The sequence below is a fragment of the Hydra vulgaris genome, chromosome 11 (assembly GCF_038396675.1).
Source record: "Hydra vulgaris chromosome 11, alternate assembly HydraT2T_AEP".
Taxonomy (NCBI): Eukaryota; Metazoa; Cnidaria; class Hydrozoa; order Anthoathecata; family Hydridae; genus Hydra; species Hydra vulgaris.
This window is the reverse complement of record NC_088930.1, coordinates 42040168-42067668: the sequence shown is the minus strand read 5'-3', so window position 1 is coordinate 42067668 and position 27501 is coordinate 42040168. Positions and strand designations below refer to the sequence as shown.

Here is a 27501-nt window from a genome sequence, read left to right as displayed (position 1 = left end):
AAGAAACATCTATCTCAGTTGATTGATTATAACCTATTTTAAAATTTATTTTATTTAATTTATAAAGGAAATATAAGTATTACTTGTGTAGAAGAAATAGCCAATTATTGTATGTTTATAGTATAAATTAAAACTATTATAGTATAAATTAAAATCATAGTAAAATATAAAAAACATTAAATTTTATAAAGTGTGTAGATGTAAAAGTTCACACTCAAGACTACTTTTCATTTACAACCAATAATTTCCTCTAGTTTAGTTATAAGGCGAATATAGACAGATGTCCATTGGTCTAAATTGGTGGGGGTGGATGCATCCGCCATCCCTCCTTGATCCGTCACTGCAGATGTCCATCTATCTAAATTTGCCTAATAACTATACTTACACTCAAATTATTTGAAATATTTTTATTTCCTTTTGTGAACCAGCTTAGTTTTCATGTCTGAAACAAAGAACTTTGATTATTTATTTGATAAAAACATTCTGTAGATTCATTTTGATATTTTTGAGATCTGGTAATTAGATAAAATAAATGTTTCGTTTCATGAAGTATGTCAAAGTAATAATTTAACTCCTTCATCTTTATAATTGATAATTATCTATTTATATCAGTCTAAACTTGCGTAAAATATATTAATGCTTAAATTATTAAAAATCACCCTCATTTCATTTTTGTCTACCAGTTTAGCAAGCATGTCTAATACAAAGAGCTTTGTTTTAAATATTACCCATATAAAGTATCTTAATCATCTTAGTTTTTATAGTTTACTGTTGACATCTTCACCAAATCATTTTGAAATTTCATAAATTTTGAAAAACAATAGACCTAAACAGCATTCCTACTAGCATTGGTATTGATTTTAATTCCGAATCTTCTTATATTATCCTTAAGATACCTAATTACTCTTTTTTTAATGAGATATTTTCGAATTTCAAAACAATCTTGTGTATTCCAATATTAAAAAAAACTTTAAATTCATAGGAGAGAATGGGGTAATGGCGAACACCTAAGCGGAAATGCTAAATAAAGCGGAAATGCTAACTAAAGACACCTGTTTTACAAAATTGATCATATTTATTGCTTATCAATTAGTTTAACTATTCAGTCACAAACTCTCAAAAGCAATTTTTAAAAATCTTATTATAAAATAAAAATTTATGGCAAAAATAAAACCATTGGTGTTCGGAATTACCCTACCTACGTGGGGTAATTCCGAACATATGGGGGGGGGGGGCGAATCATAAACACTGTTGTGTAATAACGAATAAAATGCTAATTGTAATAACTAAGTCTAAAAATTATATTATGCAACAACAACAAAAAAAGGAGTGGCTTTATTTCCATAGAAGCTACATCAGAGTGTTACTCAAGAAAAAAGTTGCATAGAATTATCAGAAAAAGTTAAAATCAAATTATAGTAAACAACATCCGCAGCTTCATTACACTACTGCACGTCGGAACTGAGCATAGGATCCCTTCTCTGCAGGTAAAAAGAAATTGTGGAATTTATTTTTCTACAATGCTGTTTTGACCATGTTCGGAGTTACTCCGCGTTCGCCATTACCCTACTCTCCCCTATACAGTAAATATAAACCAATATCTATTTTATCTAACATTACCAAGCTTTTGAAAAACTAATGTATACTAGATGATAATATTTTATGAGTTTCTTCTGTTTAAATTAATTTCAGTTTGGATTTTGATCTAAAAATTTTACTTGTCACAATTTTTTTGATCCAACCTATAAAGACACCAAGATATTTTATTAAATATTTCGATGACTTTATAGGTTTTAAACTTCCATGAAATTTTCAAATAGATGCACTCCGTAAAAAACTAAATCGAGCTGAGGGAATACTTTCAATAACCTGTCATTATGTTAATAAACTACCTATAATTTACTTTATTTTGTAATTTTTCAATCTCATCCATTCAATTACTGTTGTCAAGGAAACAAACCGATAATAATAATAAATTATCAGTTCAACGTCAACCCGAAAAATAAAATTTCAACTCTATTATACAAAAACTCCAAACTTCAAAAAACTTTTTAAAATTTCTACCTTGCTATTTAGATTTGCTAATCTTCTTTTTGTTTTTGATTAACTTAATAAAAACCTTCTTCTATAACAAACTTTTATGAGGAAACTTGATTTATTAATACATATTTAACTAGAAATATCAACAATGGAAAACTCAATGTGTATATCAATGAGAGGAACAGAAGTTTTGAATGCACTGTGAATGAGTGAGAAAATTTGAAAGATTATATCTTCATTTCTTTATTTGGCACAAAATAGATTTAAATAAATTTAAAAATATATTGCTTTAGTTCTTTGACACTTATGTAACTTTTTTTCTTCTTTTTTTTTCTAATAATATTATTTTTTATTTTTATTATTTTTTGGTGTCACTCCTTTGATCAGAATCATACAACACTTTTCTTATCAAACAATTGTTTTTATTTATTCATAATCATTAAATATTTAAGTATTTCATTATAATTTTTAATAATAATATTATACTATTAATATATTGTTGTAAAAATTGTAAAGAAAAATGAATACCCTGTTGTTATTGTTGTTGTTTTTACCAGGAAAAAAAACAAAACTTTTCGCGTCTTTTAAAACCCCTTTTTAGCTTTTATTTATGTTTAATTGCTTTGACGTCCAAAAATCATCAAACAAGTGCCCTCAATATTCTACATTCAACTGTGTTTATCATTTAATTTGCAAGATGACAATACCACAAAAAACTTAAAACCAATATTGTATTTTTTTGTCATAATAAGCGTAAAATAATATTTTTTTTTACATCAAATAATTTATTGCATATATAATAAATCATTGTCTAATTTGTTAGCGACTAAACTTGTGCTCCAATGTGCACAAGATTTACACATTTTTGTATAAAGAATAAAAACTTTAATGGTAAAAGAATGTTTATTCTAAAAAATTCTATTTGATTAATAGAAACATACTGGACCTAATTCAATGCCAAATTCTTCTCCAACGTTAGCGACGTCAAACACTGCAACATCTACAATTGGTAAACGCGAAGTTATTTTGCTGCTAAACTCAAAAACAGCTTTATGCCATTGATTGTCTTTTTTGTTACACTGGTCTTGAAGAACCTTTAACCTGTTTTTCATATGGCTGCCCGTGTGAATTTCTATATCGTCACTTGACATTATCTTGACATATGGTCGATTGTTACCAAAGGAATCGTTATAAGCATGAGAATTTAAACAGTGATAAGTTAAATTCTGTCTTACAAATTGACTGTTTAAACGTAAGAAGCGAAGCTGAACTTGACTTGCATAAGTGAACTATAATATAATTATATCTTTGTAAATGTTTCATATATATTCATAAAAACTAATAATTCATACCAAATTTTATTGTTTCATTGAATGACTCGTGTTACCTTATGATTTATGCATTTAAACAAATTAATTAAAAATTAAATTAATTATAAACATATATCACATGGTACATTTAATTATAATTTTATACTGATAAAAAATATATGATCATCAATAATATACCCATTACCAATTAAAATAAATTCATTAATCAAAACATTTTAATAACATCTTTAATGCTATAAGTAAATTATTTAAGATTAAATCAAAAATATTAAAAAAAAAAAGACTAACAAAGAAGCATATCAAATACTAAAAACAATAAAGAAGCATGATAAATGCTAATACTAACAAAGAACCATGCCAAATAGTAAGACTAACAAAGAAGCATGTCAAATACTATAGAATACTTACTATAGAATCTGAAGAGATTTCTCCATTGAACCATTTCCATTGATCACTGCTTTGAGAGACCCATTTTTTCTTTTCAAACATTGATACTGCTGGTTTGATACAGGTTTCAGAAGCTGTTGGGTAAAACTCGCATGTGACTTTTATTTTATCCACATTTGCACCCAAACTTGGATCAATATAATATTCCCCTAAAAGATAAAATCTAGAGAATGCAAAACAAATAAATGGAAGAAACAACTAGACAAACAATAAAAATTTTTTATTAAATACATTTTCTTGATAAGATTCCATTGTACAAAAGTGCATCTGTGAATGGAACTGAAGCCTTATAAAGATTAGAGGCAACAGTAAAAAAATACTATTTTTCATACCACTTAATACATTGGGATGGCACATTTTCAGATCTTTACATGATTTAGCTGGAAAATATTCACTTCCATCTGGCTTCTGAGCTCCTTGTGCAATATCTTCTAGCCTAATAAGCTTTTCAATTACTGTATCTTTGTTTTTTTCAGTAGCTTCAACAAAACTCTCACCTCGTTCGCTACGATAGTATCTAAAACAAAATAGTAAAAAACATTTAAATAAAATTCTTTTATATTTAACATAAATAGGATATTGATATAATTCTTAATCGCTAAAGCCTAACTGTTCTACTATAAATAACGAATAATCATACAAAAAAATTGTACTATATTAAGCAATTTTAAAGATTGGTAGGATTTTAACACATTAAGCAATTCCTTTACATCATTCTCCTCAGAACTCAGAAGCTGAACAGCTTTTCTGGGACACCATACAAAATAATTGCTTTAGTTCTTTGTACAATTTGTAATAGGCAGCCATCTTGCTATCAGCAGAGACGTATATTTATTTTTGGCACTCTAGGGCACTAATTTTTTAAGTGCCCTCTTTTATAAATAACTGAATACTTTGATATGGGATGATTAATAAAAAAACAATAACATTTTCAATACAAATATATTGTTAAACTCACTTAACATTAAAAAAATATGTATAATTTTCTACATGAGTTTTGAATCAACCTTAACTGACTGTAATTGTTTAATATTTTTGTTGAATCTTTCTAGTATATCACCTCTTAATGAGGCCATTAAAATTGTTTCAAGATAGTCCATTAGCTTCTGAACTTGTGATAGACTTTTGTGATTTATCATCTTTGATAAATGAAAGTGCATTAATTAGTTCATTTCAATTTTTGTTTAAGCTAATTTTTGCATCAGATCTGGCTGACCAACTGGTATCTTATAGTTTTTAATTGATACATTTTCTGTTTTTATTAAATTGTTTTGAAGTATTTCTCATCAATATGTAAAAGTACTGAAAAATTTATAGATATTTTGAAGCAAAATAAAAAATTCTGAAGCTTTCTATAACAGTCCACAGCGCATCCATCATTAAGATTTAAAGAGTGTGCCAAGCATGATACAAACGATGCAAAAGAATTAATTTTTTTAATGCGAGCTTAAAGTCCTGTATACCTACCAGACATGTTAGACACATTGTAATCGTAAACACAACTATTGTTTGTATCGAATCCATGCAATTCTGAAATCAAAAATATAGCACCTGCTAATTATTCAGATTTATGACCTCAATTGGGTAAAAACCATAAAACTCTTTCTACCGGACAGCCATTCTTTTAAACATACCAAAAAATAAACACAGTTAATCTACACACTAATATAAGAAGTAGAATCAATACTGATGGGAAAATATTTTTCTTTCTTCATTTCTTTCACCATTTGTTGTATAAAACTATCTATTATACCTGTGAACTGCTTATATATATTAAAAGACTGAGCAACGTGATTTTTTTTACCGAATCAACATTTTCGCACGAATAATTTGCGCATAGTTATGTATAATTTGCAAGTGGACTTTGATTGCTATTTGAATGATACTTTCTTCTGCCAACCATGAACATTTATTATTTCTATAAAGATGAATTTCCAATGGTAATATTTTTGTTTAAAAAAATATTCCATTGGAATATTTTTTTAAACAAAAAAATATTATTGTAACTGATTTGAAAGTATTCTCTGTCTTGGCTCTCTCTTTGTCTGCTGCCTTTACTGACTGTGCTTCTTTATTTCGCCTGATATGCTCCTCTATGCTTTTACATTCTGCTTTTCTATGTCTGACATAATGGTACATTTGTACATTCTGAACATTGGCCTTTTTTTGGCTTGTAAAAACTAAAATTATAACATTCATTGAATATATGCCTGTATATAGCAGCACTTGTCAGCTTGTACCCCAAATTGGAGGCTGTAAACTTCTCATATTTATATATTTTTTTTATGTTACAATATAAGTAATTTTTATAAAAAATTTTAGTTTAAAAATCAAACTAATATTTTTAACAAAACATGCATAAAACTTTCAATTCTAGCGTGGCTTGCGGCCAAATGCGCATTTTCTAACAGCTGTTTTTTCACAATTTCAATAGGATTTAATATGCTGATATAAGTTTTACACTTTAGTGAGAAATAAACCAAAAGCTCATTTTTGACAAATTGAGATTTACTAGGTTGACAATTTTGAAAGCCTGTTTATACTGAAAGTCTTTATTTTTATAAGTGACTGAAATAACTATTTTCTAACTTTTAAGGCCAATTTTCATTGAATTTTTTTTTTTAGTTTTGAGAGGATTTTTTATTTAAAATAGTAAATGCTTAACTATCAAAGTATAAACTAAACTTTTACATTTGACTGTATACTCAAAACTTTTTGACCACCCTCAAAACTTTTTTTACTCAAAACTTTTTGACCACCCTCAAACATATTAAACTACATATCAACTTATGCATAAATTGAAAAAAGAACAAAAAAATGCATACAGCAATATGTGAAAAATTATTTAGACAAACATTTAGAGGTGTAGCATAGATGCACACCAAAATATCATTTAACAAAAAAAAACAAGTTACCTGTAACCCTGGTAACCAGGTCCTTTTTCTGTATTACCCATTGGTGGAAATGAAGTCAGACCGCCTGCTGCAAAATTATTTACCCCGCCAGGTGGACCTGGTGGACCTGTAGGTCCGGGTGATCCTGGATGACCATCATCTCCAGGTTGTCCTCTCAATCCAGGAACCCCCTTCACTCCATCTACACCAGTATCTCCCATTTCTCCATGTGGACCATCTCGTCCAGGCCGACCTCTTGGTCCTTGATTTCCCTAATGCATAATTTTCAGTAAGAAATAGTTAAGCCTTTCATTTAACTTTTTTATTTAACAGTTTATTTATAAAACTAACATATTTTAATAAAGTTCAAAAAGAAAACTTTACAATAATTTTTAACATTAGGTTGTTGTATAACAATTTTTTGAACATTTTTAGAAGTATTTATATATATTTTTTGTTATATATTATTATATTATTTATTATATATTCTTATATATTTTAGTATTTATATATTTTTAAGTCAGTATAGTAAAATCTCTCTAATTCGAATTCACTGTGAAAAGTGCTTAAGTAACACTTACGTTCAACTTCCTATAACTTGAATCTCTATAATTCAAAAACCCCCATTCCAACAAACCCACTATTCGAATAGATTTTTCAGAATGTCAGTAGGATTCTCTCTGTTAATCAAACTTTTCTAGGTTAATCAAACTTTTTAAATTTCTGAAGTGTAAAAAGATTGTTTAACTCTTTTTTCAAACTTCGAATGTTTTGAGTTTTTGAAAAATAATAAGTGTGAATTATTTTCTTCTGTTTAAATAGCATATATATTTAATATGTATATTTATATATATACTTATTTCTTTTTAAAAAGCATATATATATTTAAAGATAGTTAGACAAAGGCTCTTAAGAACATAAATCATCACATTGACATGGATTTACAAGCTCATAAAAATCTACAATTACGGACATTTTTTTTGAAAATATAAAAGTTTAAAACAAATAATATATTGCATTTAGGCCTAAGAATCACTATTTGTTTCTTTGTTTAATTTCTATTAGTTACTTTGACAAGAATATTTGAAAAAAGTCTATAATTCGAAAATCTCTTTTTCTGATTGTACTGTACTTATTTATTATTCTGTGTTTATATATAACAGTAGTACTAAAAATTGTGCAATAATTATGCATCAACCTAATATTATCAGGATATAAATAAATATAAGTTGTGGAGATATTAGGTTGATATGCATCAACCTAATATCATCAAGATATGAATAAATATAAGTAGTGGAGATATTAGATTGATATGCATGTGGAGATATTAGGTTGATATGCATCAACCTAATACCTTGACATTATATATTTAAGCAAAATATGGAATAAATTGAATGTACATCCTTACTCAGAGTGATCCGTTAAATTTTTACTCTGTGAAAGTTAAAGTTTAACTCTGTGAGGGTTAAAAATTAATATATCAATTTTATCGAAAAGTATTTCTATTTGAGGATTCTAAAGTTTGTATAATATGAAACTTATACATATAATGAAAACTTAAACAGCCCAATGTAAACTTAAAAATTATAATGTAAACTTAGTATAATGAAAACCTGAAAAGGTTTTTTTTTAAATTTAAAAAGCTAACCGGATGTCCAATGCTTCCTTTAATACCATCAAGACCCATTTCGCCTTGTTTACCCATTAGCCCTTGTACACCATCAGGTCCTGTCAACCCACGAAATCCTTTATCTCCTTTTTCACCATTTTGCCCTTTGTTACCTTTTGAACCTTTTGCTCCACGAAAACCAATATTTCCTTTTGGACCTTTTGGTCCATCAGTTCCTTTTAATCCATCAATTCCCTAACATATTAGAAAACAAAAATAAACAAATATTAAATTATAACATCATTTTATCTTTTAACTTTCACTGCATTGTTTTATAATCAGTTATCCATTGTTTATGTATACTTACACGAGTACCAGGACCACCAGCTCTTCCTTTAGTTCCTGTAGGTCCTGCTAAACCTGGAGCTCCAACAACACCAGGTAAACCTAAAAACCCTTTTTCACCAGAATTTCCTTTTGGTCCAATATCTCCTGGCTCTCCATTTTTACCATCTGTCCCAGGCGCACCCTTGAAAATAATGAACATTGAAATAAAAAAATGAAAACAAAAGAAAGATTACTAAAATGTTTATTAGGAAATAAAAATTACATCTTTTCCAGATTTTCCAGGTAATCCAACTGGTCCTGGAGACCCATTTGCTCCTAAAGATCCTTTTTGTCCTTTGGAACCAGGTTTACCAGGTACACCAGGCTCTCCTTTTGGTCCAACTGTTCCTTGAGCTCCTGGAAAACCAGAAGCCCCAATTCTTCCTTGTGGACCAGGTTGGCCAGGAAGCCCAACTGGTCCCATATCTCCTGGTAAACCAGTAATACCATCTTCTCCAGGTTCACCATTTCGACCATCTTTACCTGGAAATCCAGGAGCCCCATTTTCACCTGGTTTACCTGGATGACCAGTTTCACCTGGAGATCCTTTTGGTCCATCTTTTCCCTGAGGACCAGAACGACCTGAAGGTCCTGGATTTCCATTCGGACCACGTCTACCTCTAGGCCCATCATTTCCAGGAGAACCTTGGTTTCCCTAAATTTATATTTAAAGCTATAAGTATAACAACATTCAATTTTTGCATTTGTATCAAATGAGCTATAAAATATAAACATTTTAAATACATACACGAGGACCTGCTTGACCACGATCTCCTTTTTCTCCTCTTCCTCCTTCAGCACCTAAAGCACCAATTTGTCCTGCTTCACCACTTCCACCAGCTGGACCAACTTCACCTTTTTCTCCACGAGCTCCTAGTTCACCTTTTGCACCATCAGATCCAGGATGACCAACAGGACCTGTTTCACCAGGTTGCCCAGCTGGTCCTTTATTACCTTGTGGTCCAGGATTTCCTCGCCTTCCAGGTAATCCATTAGATCCAGATCGACCAGGTTCTCCTTTTATACCAGATTCACCAGGTGGTCCTTGTAAACCAGCAGGTCCATCAGGACCTTTAGCTCCATCTTTACCTTCATCTCCAGTTTGACCTTTAGCTCCTCGTGCACCCTATATTTAAGGTAAAAATGTTCAAGAGAATTTATTTAAATTAAATAATTTGAATATTTGTTATGCACATTAATTAAATTATATTGTTGCAATACTTACATGCTGGCCTTTTTCTCCTTCGGGTCCCTTTGAACCTGGTAGACCAGCAGATCCTGGTTGACCATTATCTCCAGGCAATCCAGGAGGGCCTGAAGGTCCTTTATAACCAGGTATACCATCAGAACCTTGTTCACCCGGTTCTCCAACTAATCCAGAAGCGCCCTTGCAAAATAATATTGTAAATTTTATAAAATTAACTTGTAAACTTTGTAGATCATTAGTTAAGATGATCACAAAATTTGAATATTTAAAATTGCTATTAAAAAAAAACATACTCTTGGCCCAGGGGCTCCTTTGACACCAGGTGGTCCTCGCAAACCTTGCTCTCCTTGACGTCCATCATTTCCTTGATCGCCAGGTTGACCTGGATCACCATCTTTTCCAGGTGCACCAGATTCTCCCAGAGGACCTGGAGGTCCTTGATACCCTGGTTGACCAGTGGGCCCAGCTAGCCCACGCTCTCCTTTTAAACCAATGGGCCCAGATTCACCAATTTGTCCTTGTGTACCTTTTAATCCTTTCTCTCCCTTTATTTTAATAAAACAAATAGAAAATGTAATGAAAAACTTACATTGAAACCTACAAATATGATAAAATCCATTATTAAAGTAAGTTCTACTTGTGCTCCCTTATCTCCTGGTCGACCATTTTCACCAGCAGCTCCTGATAATCCAGGTGAACCTTTTATTCCTTGAAGACCATGAATACCAGGTAAACCTCTTTCACCCATTGGTCCCATTGCTCCAGGTCGCCCATCATTTCCAGGGATTCCCTATTTTTTTTAAATGTAATCAATTATTTTAAAGTATTAAAATGTTCATACGCATTGAAAAATTTTTAAAAAAATATTGCTAAACAAAAGTTAAAGAAAACATACACGAGCTCCTTGCTTCCCAGATGTTCCAGGTTTTCCTGCTGGACCTGCACTACCTCTATCACCAGGAGCACCCATCTCACCAGAAGCACCAGGAGCACCCGTTGAACCTTTTATACCTTGCTGACCAATTTGACCGCGATCTCCTCTCTGACCTTTCTCTCCAGGTGATCCTGGTTCTCCTGGATTTCCTGGTATACCTGCCATACCAGGAGGTCCATCAGAACCAGCTGGGCCAATATTTCCATCTCGACCTGGTTTTCCTACAGAACCAGTTGGTCCTGGTGCCCCAGGACTTCCAGGACTTCCTGGATCACCAGTCATACCTTTTGGACCTTGTAAACCCTGAGGACCTTGTTCACCAAGAGCACCACGTGGACCAGGTTCACCTATGCTACCATCAGATCCTTGCAAACCCTGATGACCACGGGACCCTACTAGACCTCTTGGACCTTGGGAACCAGGTGAGCCAGAACTTCCTTTATCTCCACGAAACCCATCTCTGCCTCTTGAACCTAATGGCCCTTTTGAACCTTTTTGACCAGGTTCTCCAGACCTTCCTCTTTCTCCTTGTTCACCGCGCTCCCCTCTGGGACCAGTTGCTCCTGTTTCTCCTTTAGGTCCTCTTTCGCCTTGATCTCCTGGTGTACCAGGCAAACCAGCCGATCCCTTAAATAAAACAGTGACAAAGTTATTTTACCTTAAACAACTTTTTTGTTAATATGTTAACTTACAAAAATATGTATATTCTTACCTGTGGCCCTGGAAGTCCTATTGATCCAATAGGCCCCATTAATCCTGTAGGACCCATTTGTCCTTGGGGTCCTGGAGGTCCTTGTAATCCACGAGGACCTGCTGGTCCAGTATCTCCTTTCAATCCATTTTCACCTTCCTGACCTTTTTCACCTTCTTTTCCAGGAGAACCTTTTTCACCACTTGGTCCTTGTTCACCTTTATTTCCTTTATAACCCTGAGGACCATCCAATCCACTGGGTCCTTGCAATCCCTATATATTTAAGAAAATATATTTAGTCATTTATTTAAAAAAAAAATACAATTTTTAAAAATTAGTGAAAAAATTTAAAAGGTTTACAATTTGTTTTGAATCAATGACTCTTAGATTACTTATAATGTAAGAATTGTTGAAAAGAAATGTAAAATGAAAATGATTCAATCTGAATTGATGAACTCATAAAATAATGTTCTTTTAATTTTTTTGCACAAAATATCTTTATTATGACCAAAATAAAGCTGTAATTAGTAAAAAAAAAAAAAACACTTTTCTTTTACTAATTTGATAACTAAAACTTTTTTTTTAAACTCTTTAGATTTATATGGAGAACATGGAAATATACTTATATGTAAAGTTCTTGACTAGACCAAACAATTTAATTTTTTTTTTTAACGTTAATTCACCTCCTCAAGGCTAAGAAGGCTGCTAGAGTCAAGGAGATTTCTTTATTTGTGGTTAGGATTGTAACCATTTTACACTTCTTAACTATTTAACTCTGAAAAACAAACCTTTCTAATCAAGGCTGCTGCACATAGAAACAAGTTAGGTGCGATACTACCAGAATATAATTGATTATAATCTGGTAATACCACAAAGATTAATTATAAAGCAAGCGCTACACTACACCACTACCTCATGATGTTGGAAAACCATGCAATTTATACTTGACAGAGAAATATTATACAACAGAATGTAAAAAGAGAAATCTAAAGCTGAGCATTCCCATCTAGCAAATTTTTATAATTATAATTTTTATCCTTTCTAGAAAAACTTTCTAATAACCCAAATATTATTTTAAAACATACAATATATATATATATATATATATATATATATAAATATATATATATATATATATATATATATATAAGATATATACATATATTATATATATACACTGCAGGCAAAAAGTTTCCGGACACTTTGATCTTGTTTAATTTTTTAATTAAAACTCCCATAATTATTTCAAAAAAATTCTTATATCATATTTATTTTATAAAAGATACATATAGTTACTATTTAAGAAAAAAAAAAAGAAAAAAAAGAAAAGAAAAAAAATACTAACAACACTATTATTATTAAACTGTCTTTTCGTCAAAAAATAACCCATGAGTTTTTATCACTTTTTTTGCGATCCGTGGCATCCTATTTATTAATTTATCTATTATTTCGGGTGTAATTGATAACCAGGATTCTTCTAATATCTGCCACAGGTGCTCTTTGGATGTTGGGCATTTTTGTCTGACCTTTCTGTCCAATTCTTCCCACAGTAACTCTATTGGGTTCAAATCTGGTGATTGGGCCGGCCAGGTCATGTTTTTGAGGACACCATTATATATATGTATAAATATATATATATAAATATTTTGAATGACTCCTATTAAAGCCTGAAGTTATTTCCGGGGCCGTAAGTCTTCGATTCCTTTTACTCATCAATATTATACTATTATCTTCTGCTTTTGTTGTTTTCCGTGGTCTACCAGATTTTTTTGTTTTCAAAAATGCCTGTTTCTTTCCATCGTTTGATGGTATCTTGTACAGTACTTCTGGCAACTTTTAATTTTTTGCAAATTTTACGAACTGAATAACTTTCTTTATGTAATGTAATTTTTTCAGAACGTTTTGCAACCGTTAAAGAAAGTTTCTTACCCATATTTTTAGTTAAATAGTCAAATTATAAAATTTTAAAATTTTTTTCAAGATTTTATAATGTAACCACCATTAATACCAAATGAAAACTAAACAAAACTAAATATTCTAAATCATTTTAGTCGGCTATCATTATATTATAAATATTTACTTCATGTTTCAACAAATAAATAACTTTAACAAGACCAAAGTCTTAAGAGTAATGTAACGCTATATATCAAGTTAAAATAAACAATTAAAAAAAAAAACTTACTTATTTAAGTTTGAGGTCAGTAATACCCAATTACTGACCTCAAACTTACATAAACACTTAAAATTAGTAAGTTTAAGTATTATAAATTAATTTTATTGGTTAATTTAATGATACAGGATAGATTTTAGCTTTTTATATAAAAATATCAAGTGTCCGGAAACTTTTGGCCTGCAGTGTATATATATATGTATATATATATATATATATATATATATATATATATATATATATATATATATATATATATATATATATATATAATATATATATATAATATATATATATATATATATTGTATGTTTTAAAATAATATTTGGGTTATTAGAAAGTTTTTATATATATTATATATATATATATATATATATATATATATATATATATATATATATATATATATATATATATATATATATATATATATATATATATATATAGTTTTTATATATATATATATATATATATATATATATATATATATATATATATATATATATATATTGTATATTCTTTTTTGCTACTTCCTATTCGTTCGTTAGTATAACTTATTAATTTTAAAAAATAAATTTTTAAGTATTTTTGTAATTATTATTAATAGTTTGTATTCTGATAATTATATTTTGTATTGTTTTTTTAATCACCTTTAGAAGCATTTAAACAAATTTTCAATATTTAATTTTAGCTAAAAATTAGTAGAGCTAGTTGAAATGTAATGTTTGTATTAATAAAAAGTTTGTCTTATTTACTATATACATATATGGAAGAGAAAATATTCTTAGTCACATATAACAATTTCAAATAATAAAAAATAAGAGCTTCAATCTCTTAAGTTAAAAAAGAAAAATTATTGAACATTTTGCATCTCTTCCTCATTAAAATCATTTCAAAAACCGCCTATTAGGGCAGGTCAATATTAACTTTTTTTGGAAAATAGATCTTGGACTAGTTGAGATATGTCTAATTTTATACCATTAAAAAAATTTTGAAAATTTTAGCTTCCCATTTTGCACCAATTTTTTGAGAAAAATGCCCCAAAAATCTGATATGAAAAAAATAACTTATTTGCTGATATCAAAGTAATTAGATTTATGGTTTAAAAAAGTTATTTAAAAAAACGTATTTAAAAAAAAGCAAGAGAATTAGCAAGAGTTGTTTATGCAATCACGTGTTTGTTAACTGAGTTAATGTTAGGAGAAAATAAAATAAAATCGTTACTTTATGTCATTTTAGGTTTAAAAATTTATTTATTTTAATAAACCTTATCACAAAAATATAAAACGATATTATTTAATTAGATACATATAAAAGTAAAATAAAAACATTTTTTCTTTTAAATAAAACGCTAAAGTCAATAAATTTTATGTTTTCTGTCAAAGCATTGTTTTTAAGACTGTTTTTATTAAAAACATTGTTTTTTTATACATTAAAATGCAGGAAAAATTAGCTTTCCTCAAAAAACTAAGCAGTTTTACAAAAATTCCTTGAGAGTGATATTTTAACTTGCAATAATACACCCGCCTCTACTAGTCCAATAACTCAGTTTCAAAATCAATATGTCCTACCGCCTATGTTCATTAAAATCATTTCAATAACGGCCTAATTTTGTTACACAAAAACCAGATTTTTACTTAATATATATATTTTTCAGGTATATATATTACGTAAATGCTTTTTTTTTCTTGAAAAAAAAGCAAACATGCAATTAATAATTTTAATTTTATCTATAAATCATTCATTCATTTAATTTCATTTGTGGGAAAAACTTACAAGGAAATAATTAAAAAGATTTAAAAAAATAAAATAAAACAAAGTCACTAAGTGCAGTTGAAAGTAAAAGTGTTCTTAGTTAAATACAGAAATGATTTTATATTAAAACAGTATTATTAAGATAATAAATTAAATATTTTTATTAAAATAATAGTAAAATAAAAATTTAAATTATTTATGAAAAAAGGATTTACAACACCAGTAAAATGAAACTAATTTAAATATGTGTAGCAGAAATTTTAATATATATATATATATATATATATATATATATATATATATATATATATATATATATTTATATATATACATATATATATATATATATATATATATATATATATATATACATATATATATATATATATATATATATATATATTTATATATATATATATATACATATATATATATACACATATATATATATACATATATATATATATATTTATATATATATATATATATATATACATATATATATACATACATATATATATATATATATATATATATTTATATAGATATAATTTTTTTTTAGTACACCTTCCCAAGGCCATGAAGGCCACTACAGACAAGGACACTAATTGTGGTTATAACCCTCTCTCAACTCTATAACTCTGAAATACAAACAAATTAAAAATTAATTTATAAGACTGGAACAAAAATGTTTTTATTTTACTTTTATATGTATCTAATTAAATAATATTGTTTTATATTTTTGTGATAAGGTTTATTAAAACAAATAAATTTTTAAACCTAAAATGACATAAAGTAACGATTTTATTTTATTTTCTCCTAACATTAACTCAGTTAACAAACACGCGATTGCATAAACAACTCTTGCTAATTCTCTTGCTAAAACTCTAGCTAATTGCTAAATCTAAACAAATAGGGAAAAACAGTTAGCAGAAATTCACTTTTTTGTGTGTGTTTTAAGTTTCAAAGTCTTGATTTACAGAAAATGTAATTATTTCTCTAGAGCATATCAGCCTGATTTTAAAAAGTTGCCATCAAATGCTGAATTCAATTATGTTATTTTTATTTTAAAAAAACAACTTATTTTAGGCTTTACAATATTAGGTAAAAACACCTATTTGAGATTTCAATATAAAATATGGAAAATAGAAACTTTTCTAGGCATTTTTTTTTAAATACGCTTTTTTAAATAACTTTTTTAAACCATAAATCTAATTACTTTGATATCAGCAAATAAGTTATTTTTTTCACATAACAGATTTTTGGGGCAGTTTTCTCGAAAACTTGGTCCAATCCAAATTAATTTATAAGACTGGAAAAAGTTTAAAAATTTGAAGTAAAAAAAATTTTTTTTAAATTTAAATATAATAAGTAAGTAAGTAATATAATTCTATATATAATATAATAATAAGTATCTATAATATAATGATAAGTATCTATAAATCTAGTAAAAAAAATCTATAAATATAATAATAAGTATCTACAATATAATAATAAGTAAGTAATATAATTCTACGATCAAGAGTTTAATGTTTTTAATACTAGACCCAATAACAAAAACCATTATATATATATATATATATATATATATATATATATATATATATATATATATATATATATATATATATATATATATATATATATATATTATGCCTAAAGACAATCATCGGCCATATAGAGCAGCCATATTTGAAACTAAAAGTTAAAATGAGTTATTAGAACTTGCAATTCTAGCAAGTTCTTATGGCTCAATTGAAACAGAACTTTTTTTCTACTATGTATGATATAACATAACATAAAGAGAACACACACACATATATTTATATTTAATAATTACCAAAAGCAAATTTAGCTGCACATGAAATGCTGCTGACAATGCCATTTTGAAACAGCCCTCTGTAGGAACTTAAGTATACTAACTTAGAGTTTAGGCTTAAGTAGGCAGTCTATGTTTAATGTATGAAGAACATTTTTTTATGAAAAATAAAATAAAATTAAAGTTTTAAAAAACTTACTTCTGGACCTGGTTCACCTGGTGGTCCTATTGTTCCAGGGTCTCCACGCTCACCCTTAAATAAAATAGTGAAAAAAAACTACAGTTTTAAATATTTTTTAACTAACAATAAACAAAATAATAATGCATAATTGTACTCCAATAAAAATTGTATTTAGCAAAAATATTTTCTTCTTCCAAGCCTTTTGAAACTATGATGGATTATTAAATTACAAAATGCTGAAGTTTACTAGGAAAAAATCTGATGCATCAGTTATTGTTGTTTTTAGGAATACATAAATGTATAAATTAAAATGAATTCATTTTCATGTAAATAATTTTGTACAAAATTTATATATATAACTAAAAACTTGTATGAACATTTATTAATATAATAAAGAATTTGTTTGAGCTAGATTGGATCTGAAAATATTTGGGCTATATTTTTTCATTTTAATTTCCCATGAAAAAAAATACATACATTTAAGCCATCACGACCATTTGTACCTGGAGATCCAGCTGGCCCTTGAGCGCCCTGTTATAAATGATTTTTTGTTAAAAACAAAGATAATTAAAAGTTCATTTCAAATATTAGATATAGTAAAATCTGAGAATTACTTATCATTATCAATATGACATTTTTACCTTTTCACCAGGATCGCCAGATTCACCTTGAGGCCCTGGTTCACCACGATCACCATACTGTCCTCTAGGACCTTGTTTACCATCAGGCCCAATTGGACCTTTTGGACCTTCTTTAGCAACAACTGATCCTTCACTTTCTAAGCTTCCAGCTAGTCCTTCTCCATTAGGTCCTGGACCCTTTTCTCCAGTTAGCTATGCAAATAATATAAATTTATGTTAAAGTTTTATAGCTTAAAAATAAAATTCTTACACAACTAAGTTTTTACTTAAAAATATTCTTACTGGTCCTACAGGTATTTCACCTCCACCTGGTCCTCCTCCAAATGCAGGACCAGGCGGACCTGGTTTACCACGCTTTCCTCGTTTTCCATTATCACCAGATGGTCCTGCTAAACCCTAATAAATAGCAAAAAATTTACAAACATCTATATTAAAATAATATAAAAAAAAAACCATTGCCACAAAAAAAGTTTTGATATTTCAAAATAATAAATTTAAAAAAATTTTAGCTTTCTATACCTTATCTCCTTTCAACCCACGAGGTCCAGAAGTACCTTTAGCACCTTTTACTCCCTAAAAAAATTATTTTCAATATTTTCACCACAATATTGCTTGCAAGCTATTTTAACACATCATGTTGTTAGTTAAGCAGAATTACTGTAATTTGCAAACTTACTTTTTTTTAAATAATAATAGCAAATTTTCCATACTATTGCTACTATTATATAAAATAATATGTGATAGCGAATAAAAACCCTGAAAACAAACATTTTCAAAATAATAATAAAGTCCTTGTTTAATTATCAGCATAATTTAGGATTTTAAAATATTTTAAGATTTGATTTAAAGGATATGTGTGTCCATTACTAAAGTTTAATTTTTATATTTCCACTAAAGTTTATTACTACTAAAATTAAAGTAGCTGATAATTGGTTAATCTGCAGCTAGGTGGCCTAAAATAGTTTTATTTTTTCGCTTGTTGCGAGACTTGCTCAAAGTGGTGACTTTTTAATATACGGAATATTTTAATATCCTTTTAATTTTTTTTTTTAAGTTTTTTTTTATTATTTGATAGACTGCCTGCCCCAACCAAACCCTCAGTCGATGTAGCAGCACTTCCTTTTGCAGCAGGCTATAAGATAGTCGATGTAGCAGCACTCTCTTATAGCAGCAGGCTATAAGATAGTCGATGTATGTACTGAAGACAATAAATATTACTTGTTCATAATAAAAAGTCACCACTTTGAGCAAGATTCACAACAAGCGAAAAAATAAAACTATTTTACGCCGCTTAACTACAGATTTACTCCCTCAACATTTTTCCACTCATTAAGATTTAACCTAAATGCATCATTCATGGTTAAAATTTCGATCTTGCAGTTTATCTTTTTATTTTTACTTTTTTTAATGATTTTTGGTTTGAAAGTTGTTTTTAAACTAATTTTTTCTAAGTTTTAAACTAATTAAAACATTTAACTTGATATAACAATATTGTATTTTTTATTAACATAAAACATTCTAAAGTAACATTTTTAAGAGTAACTAAAGATGTTGACCTTAACAACGCCTTAGGGATCGTCCATAAATTACGCAACGCAAAATATATTTAAAAAACAGAAGGAGGAGATATTAAGCTCTTTTACGCGGCGATTTTCATTAAACTTAATGGCCTATTTTAATTTTTTATTTAAACTGCAAGGGGAAACTTTTGCAAGGAAAAACTTCATGGGAAAACTTTTGATCTATTTTGTTTTGTTTATTGTGAAAGTTTGCATTACGTAATTTACGGACGATCCCTTAACAACAAAACTAGAACCATTTTTTCAACTTTTAAATATTAGACGTTAAAATGGCTTTTGTTTTTATATAAACTTTCCACTAAATATTTTTTATAATCTTCAAAAGCATTTGAACTTTAAATAATGTACTATTTCTAATTACTGTTGTTGGGGCGGATCTAGGGGATTGAAATTAAAATTTACTGTTGATGGGGCGGATCTAGGGGTTAAAATGGCTTTTGTTTTTATTTAAACATTCCACTAAATATTTTTTATAATCTTCAAAAGCATTTAAACTTTAAATAATGTACTATTTCTATTTACTGTTGCTGGGGCAGATCTAGGGGGTATCCTGCGATTAGTATCTTGAGATTCACCCATAATATTTTAATAATATATAATAAAATCTTCTTCAAAAATTAAATTCATAGTATACAAGTATATATACAGTACTGACCAAATTATTACGATAATTGACAAAAATATGAATTTTGGAATTTACTTGTACTTTTTGTCATTACAATGTAATGACAAAAAAAGTAAAGAAAAATTACACTTGTTGTCATTCCCGAGGCGTAATTCTAGAGTCTACATATTAGATTTTTTACTTTAAAAATTTAAAAAATTCGTAGGTAATGTTCTTAGGTGTATCCATTTTTTCAATTATAAGCAATTAGGTTAGGATTAATTTGCAACCAGTCAGGCCATCCGAAATGAATCAATTTGAGGTCCTGAAACCATACTATCAACTTCCTGTATAAAGTTAACTTTGTCATCAATGAAGACAATGTTAGTTTTGTGAATGAATTAAAAACAATGAAGATTCTTCATTATTTAGTCGTTTTATTCCAAAAAGTAAGGGGAGGGGGTGTGGGCAAAAACAAAATTTTTTAGAATTAAAAATCATTAGACTCAAATGTGTCAGGTACCCGTCTAAATCAACTATAACTTGAAAGTTGTCAACCTTTAAGGGAGGAGGGGTTGACACCCTCCGTAGAGTTGTCTTTATAAATAAATAAGAAAAATATCTACTACGGCTTTGATGTTATAATGAACTTAAGCAAACTTATAAAAACTCTTCTCCACTATGCTCAAAAAACCGCGTATGACAGAATACATTTTTTTAAGTAAACGGAACCGAGTGAACCCTTTTTAATCAAACGCTTTTAGAATGGTCTTGTTTTGCTTACAGTAAATAAGGCTTTATTAGCTTTTAATACTAATGAACTCATAGAAAAGCTGATAAATCCAAGCACTTGTCTAAATTATCACTTACAAGGCAAAGCTCCGTAATAACTGTAAAGAAAGAGTCATTAAAAAGGTTTCCTATTTTAAACGAAAATCCTTTCTTTTTAAGAATTTTCGACATTAATGCTTTTATGAAAATAAAATAAAAAGTTTAAACATGTTTGTATTATGTTTTATTTTGTTACTGAAATGTTATTATTTATATATATATATATATATATATATATATATATATATATATATATATATATATATATATATATATATATATATATATATATATATATATATAATATATATATATATATATATATATATATATATATATATATATATATATATATATATATATATATATATATATATATATATATATATATATATTACTATATGCGACGAAGCCACTGATTGTTCAAATGTTGAACATTCTTTTTGTTATTAGATACATTGAGTGTGATAATAGTGTTTGTAAAGACTTTTTGCAATTTATTGAATAATAAAAAATAACTTTTTCAATTCATGATAAATGCCTTTATATCCATAAATGCAGTGGTCTTAGTTATGATGGTGAAGGGGAAATGTCGGGAAAACCTTTTTTTTACTGTGCAGAGGTGTATTTTATTCACGGGATCAGGGAGGGTGGTGTATCTTTTAATTAAAAAAACGGCTAAAATAAATCATACTTTTAATCACCCGTGAACCAAGTACACCTCTGCCGAAACTTTAAGTTTATGGCATGCACAGTGAACAAAAAGACCTTTTAAATTTATAAATTTAATTCTAGATAATATTAGTTATATAACAATTTAAAAAAATTAAGTAAAAACTTAATTTAGTTGGTAAATCATGCAATATTTAAAGTATTAGGAATGTGCATTGGATCTCAAAAAGTTAAATTTTTCAAGTAAAATTAATATTTATCAAATTAAATGGATTCAGAAAAATAGCGATCTAGATGTATTTCACTCAATGGAAGAAATCACACACAATGAAGGCAAGAATTTTAGTATTGATACATATTCCAAAGCCTGATGTTTTAAAATCTAATGACAAATTTTTCTTTCATTGTAAGTTTAGTTTTATTAAAACAATCACTGTTGTTTGCTTAACAGTCACTCGTTATTCTCACAACAGTCTAATGAAGTTGAAGTTGAATAGAAGTGAACACTCAATATTTAGATCTAAAATCAATTTTTATCACATCTACTGTTACTCGGCTGTTCTTAATCAGTGATTTTCTGCAACTTTTGTAAAAAAAAAAAAGTTTGTTAAGTTAGATTTTTTGGAGTTTTGTTTTTTTATCATTGGATTTTTAGTAAACATTTTTGTAATCTGTGGTCCCATCAAATATTACAAATACTTGCATAACAGAGTAAAGATTTAATTCTTTAGCTTTAATATCTATTCATTCAGAAAAAATTTCTGATGTTGTAAAAATTTTAAATATTTTTTTCATTTCAAAAGAATGGTGCTTTGAATAGTTTTTTACTTAGTATTAATTACTTTTTTGATTATTGATTTTACCATGTTATAATTATTGTAATTTATTTTCTGTTATGATTTAATGTATATAAAAATTTTTTATACATAGTGGATAAAAAACTTAAAAAAATGAGCATAGTTGGCCATAAAGTTAATCAAAAAATCCAGAAATGAGGAGCTTGAACTTTGAAAAGCTTTTCAAACACAGAAAAGTATCCATAAATAGATTGCTAACTTAAGGCAACTACAAATACTAAATGTCTAATTTATGAACAGAAACGCCAAGGCATCATTCTTAACAAGTTTATTTTAGATAAGTAACTAAAATCAATAAACAATAAGTAAACAGACTCTTTTGCCCCATTAGCTAGAAGATATTGCATTAACCCCTCCCTAAGCTCTTAATCTCTCCCTACCCCCCCCCCCCCCCTTTTAACTATATTTTCTGAAGCAAAAGCAACTTAAACAAAATTTATGAATTTTTAGAAGATAAAAACCTTGAAAACTTTTTTGTTAAAAAATTTTCGATTTGGAAGATTTTATTTAGTTCATCTGTTTTACGACATCAGCATTGACGATCAAAACCCAAACCTGTATTCAATTAACTTGGTATTAAAAAAAACAGGAGTGACCATATAGCTCTACACATTTCAAATCATAAATATATTGTTGTGTGCCAATGGAGCCTAGACGCTCGTTGGACGTCTAAAGGACGTCCTACAAATTGTGACACCGCATTAAATATTGTATAGACATCTTACGGACGACTGTGCCCTTACTATTTATTTTACTTACGTATTTTAATTATATTTATCGACTGACATATGGGGAGAGGAATAATTAAGCATTCATAAATTGACTGACGCGTTTTGGATTTAAAAACAGATTTACTCAACAAATATTATTCATGATCTAAAAATTATTAATATTCTTCATAGTACCAAATCTAACTGTTAAAATACCATTCATATTACCAAAATATTATTCATAATAACAAATTTAGTTAAACGTAGTATCAAATTTAGGTGTTAGAATACCATATCATAGTACCATTCATAGTGCCAAAATATTACTAATAAATTAAATTAAGTTGTTAAAATAATTGGTTCTTGATTGATTTGGAACGGTTGGTCGAATAGCGATAAACCGAATCCAACATTTTACTTGAATGTGGTTATATGCATTATTTTTTGTTTTTTTTAACTTTTTTTTTTAAATCCAAAAAGTTTAATCTTATAGATATGTATTAAAATTACAGTTATATAACTAATTATATAAAACAGGTTGAACGATGAGAAAGATTAGGTGTCAAAGCAATTATAAAAAGGTACAAATAATTAAAAAAAATGAACTCTATTTAAAAGTATAATTGCAAGATGGATAGACATCCTGCCCCTAATAAAACAGTGTAAAATAAAATTGTTTGCTTACTGGGTCTCCTTTGTCTCCTGGATCACCTGGATTTCCTTTCAATGTTATAGGAGCAACAGGCGGACTGAAATTTCGAGTACATAAAAGGTTACAACCATCGCTGCAACATTTTTCATTTGAATTAGGGCAATCCGAATCGGTTATGCAGCTATTTTCATCTTCAGGTGAACACTCGCGGGAATCATCTTCAGGTACAGGTAAACATTCTCCCGGCCTGATTGAAGTACCTAAAATTAATCATTTTTAGAAACAACTGAACTTTTTCATAATAAAAATAAGATTGATTATTTTTTTTAAATATTGAGAAGCATTTTAACTTAAGGTTAAAATAGTTGAAATTAAAAAACAAAACGGTGTAGACAGGTAATTTATTCATTTTACTACTTGAAGATTTCCACTTGAAGTTTCAGTTTTAGATATATTATGCTTTTAAAATATTATATTTCTAAAAGTTTATTATTCTAATGTAATTTAACTTTATGTCTAAACTTACAATCTGGATAGGGCAAACTAAAGAAATAAAATTAGAAATTTGAAGAAAAAGTATCGAGGAAATAGGTATACAAAAAAAGCAGAAGAACAAATAGCACAACTATTTGTCAATCAGAAACAACTAGTGCATCAAAGCTTAAGAAAAGATATAACTGTAGTCCATCAATAAACTGTGATTCTGATGTTGATAATTTTTTCTTGCAATAGCAAGCTAAATGTTTTTTATAATCTATACGTATGGAATTTTCGATTGGAATTATTATTCAATGTTCAAACTGTGACTTTGAAAGTATATTTTTTCATCTCCATTTATAAATCAAAGTGTTTCTGGTTCAAAACATATGAAATAAACTTACCTGCTGCTATGGCATTGGAAAGCTACACACGCTTGCTAAGTTAATCATTTTGGCTAAGCACGGTCAACGGAAGCTGCTGGAGCTCAAGAAATATTTCAATCGTCCATGCAATATATAATTTAATATATTCTAATTACCTTTGTTAAAAGTAAACCATATGGTGATTATATTATCGAAAAACTAGAATGTATTGACCGTTACCAGAAAAGAGTATGGGATGACACTAAACTGCAATGAGTCTCTTAAAGGTTGAATATCGCAGCGATGCCCTAAAGCTACTTTTACTGAAATAGAAGTTCTTGAAATATCTGTTTATTGTTACACTTGAAAACTGTATGTTAATGCAGTTTTCTAGTGAAAGTAAAACGGTAAAACTTAATATATGTTTTAACATTACATAATTTGAAGTTTACATAAGTTAGATATTCGCATACACTATCGTTCACGCTTATAAATAAAGTGCTGCAACTCTTTCTTGCCGTTACCTTGGTTGCAATGGCTACCAAGAATTCCGTGTTAAACACACTCCTAACACTACTATAAAGTTCGGCAATAATATATAAGATAATTAAGCGCCGCGTTAAAAAAACGTTACTGCATATGTTGAGCACGAATTTAAATTTCTTTGATAACGTGTTTAAGGAATTTAAAGAGCAAAATATTTTTCTGTGTACTGAATATCAGTTACTTTTTAAAATCATTTTATAAATATATAATGGTTTTTAAACAATGAAAGCCTAGTTTGTAAAAATCACGTCTAAAGATTACTAAATGAAAGCTTTAAATTTAGATTTTTCCATTTTATTTTTTAATTATCATTTTATTACTATATTTTATAATTTTGAAGTTCATTTCTAAACTATTTCCTAATAAGTTTGTGATCACTATTGATTAGTAAAAAAAATCTTATAGAATGCTTTTGATTGAACAATTTGATTTTGTTGATGATGTTCAGGAACTATGCCGTTTTCTGGTGTTAGATTTTAAAATTTTGATTTAAAATAAAGAGAAGGTAAAAATTGCGCCTTCCAAAAGTGAAATTCCCTCCGATGTTGAACAAACATTGGAATATACGATAGAAGGCTGGAATGCAAAAGAGCAAAGAGGAATTTTCAAAGATATGAGAATAAGAAAGAATTCTGAAGTAAAAATAACCGGAAATAACTTTCTTATTTTTCTTTTTACCTTGTAAATTACATTGGGTGTTAAATAAAATTAAATAATGATAATAATAATTATAATAACAATAACATACATATATATATATATATATATATATATATATATATATATATATATATATATATATATATATATATATATATATATATATATATATACATATATATATATATACATATTCTAATAAAATAAAAGTTATTTATCTCCTAAAATGTTTTTACGCGTTTTCTAAAAAATTAAAAAAAAAAAAAAATCGGCAATAAAAAGCTTTAGCTATTATCTTACCTTGACCATAAGTGAGCGCTATAAAATGTATGCTCAATAGCATGAACAGACTGCTTGAAAACGCCATTATAGGCCAGCAGCTTAATAGCCACTAACTATAAAACCAACTTTTCGTTTGCAAACTAATCCGCTCAAAAGTATTTTAGAATACTAATAAAAGTGAACTTGGCATATGAACACAGTCTTATTAAAGAAACATAAACCAAGTTTTTTATTTCATTTTTAAGAACCGTAAAAATGATTGGTTAGTTTATAGCTAGCCGGAAATGAAGTTGTTCTAAGTTGATACTCTTCACTGTTATTTGATAAAATTATTTAACACAATTCAAAATTACTACAAAGAAGAAAGTAATTAAACAATAGATAAAGAATGCCAGGTACAGTTCTTTTGTTGTAAATACAATACAATTGGACCTCAATTTCCGAGAAACAAATATTTGTATAAACTTTTCATTTTAATGTTGACAAATCATAGTCATTTAATAGTTTTGCACAGTTTTTCTTCTTTGTTTTTATTTCATTATTAAGTTGTTTTTAAAAAGCTTATTTCGTATTATGAAAGCAGTAAGCAATAGCTAAATTTAAAAAAAAAGGAATCAGATTACAACAGCTAAAAACTATATATCTATATATATATATATATATATATATATATATATATATATATATATATATATATATATATATATATATATATATATATATAGAGAGAGAGAGAGAGAGAGAGAGAGAGAGAGAGAGAGAGAGAGAGAGAGAGATTGATTGAGAGAAGTAGATAGATATAAACTGAAATCGCAGTTTTGTGAGGAACACTTTCACAGCTAGTTTAAAAATTGTTTTTTAATTATATAGTTCTATGTATAGTTTCTTTAGCACCATAAACATTTTTATAAAAACATTGATTTAAAAAATTTTTAATTAATAGACTTGTGCCTTTTTTAAAACGGCAGGTTCAACTCTGTTTAATTATTAAAAAGAGTACACAATAATTTTAAAGAAAAGCGCAATAATAAACAGGTAAAAGATACATATAAGATATCTATCTATCTATCTATCTATCTATATCTATATATATATATATATATATATATATATATATATATATATATATATATATATATATATATATATATATATATAT

General features: G+C 27.8%; 1 protein-coding gene across 1 annotated transcript; it reads right to left on the bottom strand.

The window, feature by feature from the left end:
- Nucleotides 1–2773: 2773 nt before the first annotated feature.
- Nucleotides 2774–26470, bottom strand: LOC100211987 (collagen alpha-1(I) chain-like). The gene is given in 20 exon segments (NM_001309669.1): nt 2774–3329; nt 3780–3967; nt 4151–4335; nt 6734–6984; nt 8361–8576; nt 8689–8850; nt 8932–9363; nt 9457–9834; nt 9934–10095; nt 10209–10460; nt 10553–10705; nt 10811–11476; nt 11562–11813; nt 17484–17537; nt 17943–17996; nt 18107–18298; nt 18389–18502; nt 18626–18679; nt 24046–24272; nt 26361–26470. Coding segments are annotated over 20 exon segments (4422 nt in total). The 5' UTR covers nt 26428–26470; the 3' UTR covers nt 2774–2966.
- Between the last annotated feature and the right edge of the window lie 1031 nt (nt 26471–27501).